General features: G+C 39.3%; 2 protein-coding genes across 2 annotated transcripts in view; both read left to right on the top strand.

Annotated features, from left to right (window-relative positions):
* The first annotated feature begins 5451 nt into the window (after nucleotides 1-5451).
* Nucleotides 5452-8552, top strand: znf770 (zinc finger protein 770). The gene is made up of 3 exons (XM_016517655.1): nucleotides 5452-5580; nucleotides 5683-8475; nucleotides 8544-8552. Exons 2-3 carry the CDS (start codon nucleotides 5695-5697, stop codon nucleotides 8550-8552), a joined length of 2790 nt encoding a protein of 929 aa, XP_016373141.1. The 5' UTR covers nucleotides 5452-5580; nucleotides 5683-5694.
* Nucleotides 8553-8600: 48 nt separating this feature from the next.
* LOC107712443 (zinc finger protein 770-like) overlaps nucleotides 8601-9761 on the top strand; it is a 4182-nt gene continuing 3021 nt past the window's right edge. The window contains exon 1 of the mRNA XM_016517704.1: nucleotides 8601-9020. Coding sequence (XP_016373190.1) covers nucleotides 8774-9020 — 247 coding nt within the window. The 5' untranslated portion in view covers nucleotides 8601-8773. The remainder of the gene's footprint in view (nucleotides 9021-9761) is intronic.

Here is a 9761-nt window from a genome sequence, read left to right as displayed (position 1 = left end):
GGAAGATTTGAAAAAAAACTTGACACATGCTTTTTAAAAAGATTATCACTTCAAATCTCATATTTTTCCTTTTCTGAGCGCCAATTATAATAGCAACACCTGTTAATTTAATATCAGGTACAGACAGGTCATAAGTATTGTTCTGCAATGTGGATGACTGCATTTCCCAACAACTACTACAAAGAAACACTTACTGCCGCTGCACATGCGTACACGCCGGCAAGAAACATTGTTCTTTCCTCAAAATTGATTCTAGAAGATTGATCTTGTCTGGCTGGCCAATCGGTTTCTCATTGGGGTCATGCCTCATTGGTGTGGGTTCCACCACCTCCACTGATAAGTCCTCCGCTGCAGAGAAATTAACAAACGTTTGACATTTGTTCCACGTCCCATTGCTCAATAGCCAAGGCTGAGCACATGTTTAATCAACATTCATGTCCCCCAGGGAGCTCTGAGCTGCTTGCATCATCACCCTCTGCCACATTACCAGCCTGTTCCCGGTGCACCCTGGGATTCCGGGGCAGACAGTTGGCACACACGAACCGGCCAAGGGTGAATCCACATGGGATTTCCATGTGGGGGTAAATATTGTCTTTTCACTCCATACTGTATTGAAGAACAAACTACACCCAGGACCCATGTGGTTTGATTGAAACTCCAATGTTCTGCTGGAGCAAATGTCACTCACGCATGAGCGCCCTGGTCGGAGCCCATGCTGAGAAAGAGCTAGCATCAGGAGGATGATGGTATATGGTGTCCGTGGAGTGATGTTCGGCATTGCGAGAGGTGCATAAGCAAATAGGGAAGGGAGTTACAGACAGACAGCAAGACAACGTGGGCAGATCCATGCTCAACATTTGGACGATGTGAGCTTCTGTCATTTCAGAACAGCTTTGAGGAATGAATGACAATGCTAGTTCATAGATGACTGGAGACCAGGATCAAAGCTGTTCAAATTAAAATAAGCACTATAGGATGTGCTCATTAAGAGCTTGGAGTTTCCAGAGGTTTCTTTCCTACTTGAAAATAAAATTATGACAGTCAATTTACACCATAGAATGAATACATGGAATAACCCGACCCTATGAGAAAATGTAACTGTTGGCGATTTTGTATGAATTCATGATCCATATACAATGGTTTGATTTTTTTTAGAAAAAAAGTAAGCATGAAGGTCCACCCCTAAACCTACCAATCAGTGGAGTGTAAGCGGGTTGTACAAAAATGTATGAATGAGAAAAATCCTATTAAGTAGTATCACTGTCATGTGGTGCGACCAACAAAGTCATGTGGTCCAATCATGCAAAAACATGACTTAAACTCTTTAATGATGAAAATGTTTTTAATTTATAAATTTAAATTAATTCTAATAGTTTTAGGGCATAAAGTCAAAATTGTCAAGGTGGTACAACTGTCCTGTACAATTTACACCACCATGGGCACATATTAGAATAAATACACTTATTAGAATAACCTGACCTTATGATCATATGAAAACGCATGAATGAGATCATACGTATTAGCCACCAATTTACCAAAATGTAAAGCAGTTACATTTGCCATTAGAGTGCGTTGCTACAGTTTGAGGTTCACAGATACATAAAAGCGCACAAACGCACATCCAGAAAATTGTTCCATGCTTCACAATAACATATCCGTACAAACACACTGAGGACAGACTATGGTAATTCAGCTCTCCATGTGGAGAATTACATCAGTATGGGTGTGCGGTGCAGATCCTGTATAAGTGGATGTGCCAGAGGATGATGAATGACTGAGTAAATACCCAGCATCCCAAGAGCCCTGATACAACCAGCCCAAACCCCCATCCATCTGAGCCTGGTCCGCATCACCTCATTTGTCAAGGAAAACCATTTTCTGTGCAGCCGAGCAGCCAGTTTGGGGTTACCGCTCTCTCCCTTATTACAACCGAGGGGATGCATGGAGGTCTCGTACACTTCTTAGGAATTCCTTTCATGATTCTACGCAGCGTTTTTGTAAGAGATTCCAAGAATTGCATTTTTGATTAATCGGTAGACATCCCTTGGTCCCTATTTATCAGCTTGCTTTTGCCACTTCAAAAATGATATAGGTCTACAAGTGCTACTATGTTGTGTGTGTGTATATGTGAGCAAGTAAAAAAGAGAGAGAAATAGCTAAATAAATGCAAATAAATATAAATGATAATAATAACAACTACATGAAAATTAGATTTTTAAAATTGTCTGAAGAAAAAGAAAGTGGTGCATGACCCTGCAAAACTCACCACCACAATGCTGTGGTTTTGGGATTGGTTGCTATGCTGCTGTGGTTAGGGTGGGCTGGGTGGTTGCTAGGGTGTTCTTGTGGTTTCTATCTTGGTTACTAACCCATATCTGAGTCTCTGAGATATTCAAGTCCTTAGATATATGTTGGGTCCTCAGTTCAGTGTGGCTACAAGATTATTTTATTATGAACCATTTTTTGTCTAGAATGTGAAAGTAAATTTCTATGGAGGTAAAATTTGTATAATTTTTTAAGTTCCCGTTTACTCCAACAGAAATATATATATATATATATATATATATATATATATATATATATATACAAATCCCCTAGTGCGATTCTGACACTTTCCAAAAGAGGAATAATAGAGATTACAACAGAGAAAGATATAAAATTTGCAGTTATTCCGCAGCAGGGAATACTATGTTTGTAATTTAAAAACAATAAAATAAACTATAAAAAGAATACTAATACTAATAAAGAATAAATAGGCCTACTACTAAAACGTAATACAAATAAACTAGCTATATTAGCCTAATTATTCGGAAATGCGTCAGTGGGCAAAATCCCAAAAATCCCCAATCGTAACTAAGAGCATATAGGCCTAATGGTGTTGGTTTCCTTACCGAGTACCACTAATGACATGACTGGAATTTACAATAATAAATAGAATGCACTGTGTTTTAATGTAATTAATGACGCAGGGTTTCAATGGTTCTTGTACAGTCTGTATGTATGAGGTCTTATCATAAAGCCCGGGTGTGTGTGAATGGTATTTAGGCTCGAGCTCGAGACAAGCACAGAGAGAAACAAAGACTGAGAGCCGTCATCATTAATCTTAGTCAGTGGCCGGTGCTGGCGCAATCTGCATGACCGGGGCAGTGACAAATGCCACTATGTGACTGCAGCGTCAAATCTCCCCAGCTTCATCTCCCGTTAATGTCACATCCATCAGGCCCGAGCCGCTCGCGCCATGTCGCAGAAAATTAGACTGCTTCCAGATAAAGTCTAATTGCATGGACAAGCGCGCGGTGACGGGGTTGTTGCACAAACTGTGCTTCTCTTGCGTGTGACTTCTTTGAAATATGCACCCCCTTATTTAGAGGATGGTTTAAACAGGACATATTTAAAAGCAATATTTCATTAAAACACTCTGAACTTTGAAAAGGATACCTTAAATACCGCAAATAACATACCTTCGATTAAAGATTTACATTATTTTGGCCAAACTAAGGAAATGACACTGTGTATTAGCCTACTGTGCCCACGAGGAGTATTTTTAATTATTATTAAAAAAAAAAAAAAGTTTTTAGTGTTTTAAAATTGTTTTCAGTGTCCGAGATCGTTATCGATGGATACAACTGTATTTATTTAACTAAACTCACCTTATGCTAGATTACACAAAGCTGAACTAGGCTACATTGCTTTTCTTGTTTGTGCCTTGATCCTGCCATACAGCTTAACACTGTCATCTAGTGGTCAAACTCTGCTTGTAAGAATTAGCTGTCTGATTTCAAGGTTAACAAAGCATTTTAAAATAAAATAAAATAAAATAAAAAATGATAGAATACACTGCCTTTATTACAAATTACAAAGCCCACTCAGGCAATATTAGGCGATACTGTATTAGGCTACTGGTAAACTGGAACAGCCGTCAAAAAGACATCAACTTTATAGTACAGCCCAGAAAGTTAGGGCTGTTTACATTTCCTTTAAGATAAAACTATGGTATTTGTTGGTCATCAAAAGGGCATACAAATATAGCAATGTACAATGAACTTATATAGGCCTACCCTATATGAAATTGAACAGAATGTGTAAAGAATAATTCAAATAGGAGTAAACATAACATTTGTATGAATAAAAGCCCATGTAGGGGTGAATGACAAGGTTAGCCTTACATAAATATACATAAGTATAGATAAGTATATCCCTCCAAGCAAAAGTCAAATGTATTATTAAAGCAGTTGTTAATAATATGCGGAAGAAAACTGGAATAAAGCGTCAAAAGGGAGACACATTCAACATAAAGTGGGGATTGAAAGGAGCACATACAGAAACAGAAGGGAAGATATAGCCTAGACTAATATCCTGTCTTCATACTGAACATGTCATCCTTAATTATTTTCTGCACATTATGGGAAAAGTGAGTCACTTCTAAATTTACTGTTGAACTCTTACATTGTGAGCCATATAATAGACAAATAATTTAGCTTGTTCACAATATAGACATTATATCATAACATTAAAGAATCTATTTCAGACAGAAACAGTCAAGAACGTACTGTATAACTTTATGTTAAAATATGTGCGAGACACAGGTTTGATTAATATGGTTTAGTTTTAGTTTCTCCTCCATCTGGTTTTCACACCCCATCCCAGTAGGTGGCGGTAGTTCACATTAAGCTGGTGCCAACCGCCACAAAACGTGGAAGAAGAAGAAGAAGTAGCGTCTATTATCATATTACCAGTGCGGGCGAGGACAGAACAGTTGTTAATGATTTGTTCCTTGTAGTTATGTATTTCTATCAGAAGTCTGTTGTTGTTAGTTTCGAACACAAACGTACAAAATTATGACAAATTTAGCAATTCGTCTCTCGACTTAACATCAGGGAATTCCTGCGGGTAAGGTTAAGTTATTGCTAAATTAATTCTTAAGTTTCCACTTCGTGTTAATTTCGCCCCTTTGAAATGTTCTGCTTATTAGTATTTTGTTCTAATTCACTACTGACAAATATATGTCGTGTGTGTGTGTGTGTGTACCTGTTTTTCTATTCTGGTGGGGACTTAAACCTGAATACACACAGACTCGTGGGGACTCGTGTCACGGTGGGGACCTAAATTGAGGTCCCCACGGGTAAACAAGCTAATAAATCACACAGAATGACGTTTTTTGAAAATCTAAAAATGCACAAAGTTTCCTGTGAGGGGTAGGTTTAGGGGTAGGGTTGGTGTAGGGCAATAGAAAATACGGTCTGTACAGTAGAAAAACCATTACGCCTATGGAGAGTCCCCACAAGGATAGCTGACCAGACGTGTGTGTGTGTGTGTGTGTATTTATCTATATAAATATTTGTTTTCTTTTTATTTTTTATTTGCAGAGAATGTGATGTGCTTGGTCAGGTTTTATTTAAAAAAAAAACCCTGATCTGATCACAGTTAAATGAATGGCATAGAGTGGCAGAAGGCTGAAATAACTGCAAATGGACAACAGATGGTTGCTGCACAGATGCTTTTGACAACCTACATGTGATGGAGGGGCTTTCCTAGAGAACTAGATGTCCCAGCACTGACATCAAAATGTATCAATAAAAGGTTGACAAAAATACAAATGTATTTGTACTTTTGAAAACCAAAGTATTTGAAGAATTAGATGTGCTTAAGAATGGATGCACTAATATTGTTCTGTCTTTGCAGTGTGTGAAGGGAATGCTTAACATTTCAAGCAAGATGTCAACTATGAGGCAACTTTCCCTTCTAAGTGAAGGAGGTTTGGATCTTCACACTGGACAGAGTTCTGCATATTCTTCCAAGCCTTCAGATGGTCAGTGGATGGAGGAAAACCAAATATTTGAGGAGGAACAAGAAGCCAGTTCCACAACACAAAGTGAGGACAAGGATGTAAATGTGAAGGTGTTGCAAAGTAAGAATTCTAATGGAAACAAAAGAGTTCATGATTGCCCCGTGTGCCATAAACGATTTGGTGCTCCATCCAAACTAAAAAGGCATTGTCTTATTCACACGGATCAGAGGCCATTTCAGTGTTCTATATGCTGCCGTGCATTCAGAGAACGCTCTCATCTAAAAGTACACGTCAGAACTCATACAAACCCTGTGAAGCAGAGAACACCATCATTCCAGAGCTATAAGGACAACAAAGTGCCCTGTAGTCAAACATCTAAGTCAAGGTTAAAACCTTTTCCAAAAAACCGAACTGCCCAAAACGATACCAGTTCAACATATAAACAAAAGACAGCAGCAACAGACTTAATCGAATCTAATTCAGGTACCGTGGGTGTTAAAATTACAAAAGGACATTGGTGCCCTTTATGTTTAAAATGCTTTAAAGCCCCATCAAAGCTCAAACGTCACATTCTGATTCATACTGGGGAAAGACCTTTTAAATGCTCTGTGTGCCCCAAAGCTTTCCGAGAGAAATCACACTTGAAAGTTCACAAGTGTAAGGAAGAATTTAGACTGGAATGCAACTCCATTTTGAGTGATCGGCAAGTGAAAGAGAACAAGATCAAGCAGAATGCTGACGAAGGTGTTATGTCACCAGATGTAGTCACACCTGCCGGAAAAAGGATCTTTCCAGTACCCAAGTCTTCTGATCACATGTGTATGCTTCAACTAAAAAAGAAAAGTGGATATCAGTGTGAAATATGCTTGAAGAAATTCAGTTTCCCCTCAAAACTAACTCGACACCTGTTTGTTCATTTTGACGTCAAGCCTTACACATGCACAATCTGCAGAAAGTCATTCAAACAGGCCTATTATCTCCAGAAACACCTCAAGGTACATACAGGAAAAAGAAACAATAAATCTAGGTTGAGTAGAGTCCCGCAGAAGCACGAGGCCAAACCTCCAACACCTGGAGCTTTAGAAGGTACAAATAACTGCAGACCGGTTGGTGGTAATGTGTGTTTATGTCCGATATTAGACTCTTTAGAGACCAAAAAGCATAAAAAACTTGAATGCCAAAGCAAGCTCAACCAAAATGTCCCATTGACCGAGTCAAATTCAAGTACTATAGAGATTAAAAGCTCTGACGATTTGAACAATACTCAAATGCAGATCACAACCTCCAGCCCAAGTTACCTTAAGCGCAAACAGAAAGGTGTGAATCAGTGCAGCATCTGCCTGAAGAACTTTCTGTATCCTTCTAAGCTCACCAGACATATTTTGAGCCACACAGATAGCAGACCATTTAAGTGCCAAGTGTGCTTGAAATCATTTCGATATCGGGGCCATTTGCAGCTTCACATGAGGATCCACAAAAAAAAGGGTTGGAATATAATTGCTGGTCATTTGGAACATGATCATACAGTTTCTTTTAGTAATGCTGAAAAATCTAAAGACCAAGATGTGCAAATATCCAAACAAGATGGAGCTGAAGCCTCTGCTACAGCTCACCAAGGTCAAAATATGGTTATAGAGTCTCAAAAAATGAGTGGTGACTCCAGTGATTCCATTGTATATTTGCAAGTTTCCCTTCTAAATGAAGGTTTGGATCTCCACACTGGACAGAGTTCTGCATATTTTTCCAAACCTTCAGAAGGCCAGTGGATAGAGGAAAACCAAGAAACTGAGGAGGAACAAGAAGCCAGTGTCACAACACCAAGTGAGGACAAGGATGTAAATGCAAAGGTGTTGCAAAGAAAGAATTCTAATGGAAACAAAAGAGTTTATGATTGCCCCGTGTGCCATAAACGATTTGGTGCTCCATCCAAACTAAAAAGGCATTGTCTTATTCACATGAATCGGAGGCCATTTGAGTGTTCCATATGCTGCCGTGCATTCAGAGAACGCTGTCATCTAAAAGTACACATCAGAACTCACAATGTCCCTGTGAAGCAGAGAACACCATCACTCCAGAGCTACAGAGACAACAGTGTGTCCTGTAATCGAGCATCTAAGTCAAGGTTAAAACCCTCTCCAAAGCAACCAACTGCCCAAAATGATACCAGTTCAACAGATAAACAAAAGTCAACCGTGCACCAAGATCAAAGTATGGTTCCAGATGATATGCCATCTCAAAACATGAGTAGTGACTGCAATAATTCAGATTTATATTTCTCAAAAAGTACTAGTCCTTTAGAGAAGTCAGAGGTTGTTTTCCGGTGCAACAACAAATCAGTTTGGGGTATGACAGATGAAACTGACATCTTGCTTGATGGGAAAAAGGCATCTGACATCGTGCCTTTTGGCAGGGTGAGTGACTGTCCACCCAAAACTGACTCATCTCTCCATCACTGTGCTTCTGAATCAAGAATTGAAGAAAAATGGGCACATCACATGGATGATATTGAAGATTGTGTCTTCGTGGACTCGGACACTGTTAAATGTGTCCCTGATTCTTACGAGCCCAGTTCTTGCCTGTATCAACAGAAACCTGATGTGCCCGGACTCAGAGAAATTGTTGTTGTGGGTCTTTTGGACTTTCAGGATCCAGGTGAATGCTTTACCAAACCTCCACATGACCTTCCCGTTTGTCCTGACTGTAGTCAGTGTTTCCCTACGATAAGGAGCTTATATGCTCATAAATGTGCAAACAGATATTCTGAAGGGAAAATAAAGAAATCCCACCAGTGTGACATTTGCGGAAAACCAAGAAACTGAGGAGGAACAAGAAGCCAGTGTCACAACACCAAGTGAGGACAAGGATGTAAATGCAAAGGTGTTGCAAAGAAAGAATTCTAATGGAAACAAAAGAGTTTATGATTGCCCCGTGTGCCATAAACGATTTGGTGCTCCATCCAAACTAAAAAGGCATTGTCTTATTCACATGAATCGGAGGCCATTTGAGTGTTCCATATGCTGCCGTGCATTCAGAGAACGCTGTCATCTAAAAGTACACATCAGAACTCACAATGTCCCTGTGAAGCAGAGAACACCATCACTCCAGAGCTACAGAGACAACAGTGTGTCCTGTAATCGAGCATCTAAGTCAAGGTCAAATCCCTTTCCAAAACAACCAACTGCGCAAGATGATACCAAGTCAACAGGTAAAAAAAAGTCAACAGTGCACCAAGGTCAAAATATTCTTACAGAGAATATGTCATGTCAAAAAATGATTGGTCACTGCAGTGATCCAGATGTATATTTGCAAGATTCTCTTCTAAATGAAGGAGGTTTGGATCTTAACACTGGACAGAGTTCTGCATATTCTTCCAAACTTTCAGAAGGCCAGTGGATGGAGGAAAACCAAGAAAATGAGGAGGAACAAGAAGCCAGTGTCACAACACAAAGTGAGGACAAGGATGCAAATGTGAAGGTGTTGCAAAGTAAGAATTCTAATAGACAAAAAAGAGTTTATGATTGCCCTGTGTGCCAGAAACGATTTGGTGCTCCATCCAAACTAAAAAGGCATTGTCTTATTCACACAAATCAGAGACCATTTCAGTGTTCCATATGCTGCAATGCCTTCAGAGAACGCTCTCATCTAAAAGCACACATCAGAACTCACAATGTCCCTGTGAAGCAGAGAACACCATCACTCCAGAGCTACAGAGACAACAGTGTGTCCTGTAATCGAGCATCTAAGTCAAGGTTAAAACCCTTTCCAAAACATCTAACTACCCAAAACAATGCCAGTTCAACAGAAAAACAACAATCAACAGTTCACCATGATGAAAATATTGTTACAGAGAATATGGCGTCTCAAAAAATTAGTGGCGACTGGAGTGATTCAGATGTATATTTGCAAGATTGTCTTCTAAATGAAGGAGGTTTGGATCTTCACACTAGAGAGAGTTCTGCATATTCTTCCAAAC

The sequence above is a fragment of the Sinocyclocheilus rhinocerous genome, unplaced genomic scaffold (genome assembly GCF_001515625.1).
Source record: "Sinocyclocheilus rhinocerous isolate Xijiao unplaced genomic scaffold, SAMN03320098_v1.1 scaffold2613, whole genome shotgun sequence".
NCBI lineage: Eukaryota > Metazoa > Chordata > Actinopteri > Cypriniformes > Cyprinidae > Sinocyclocheilus > Sinocyclocheilus rhinocerous.
This window is presented reverse-complemented; position numbering and strand designations above follow the sequence as displayed.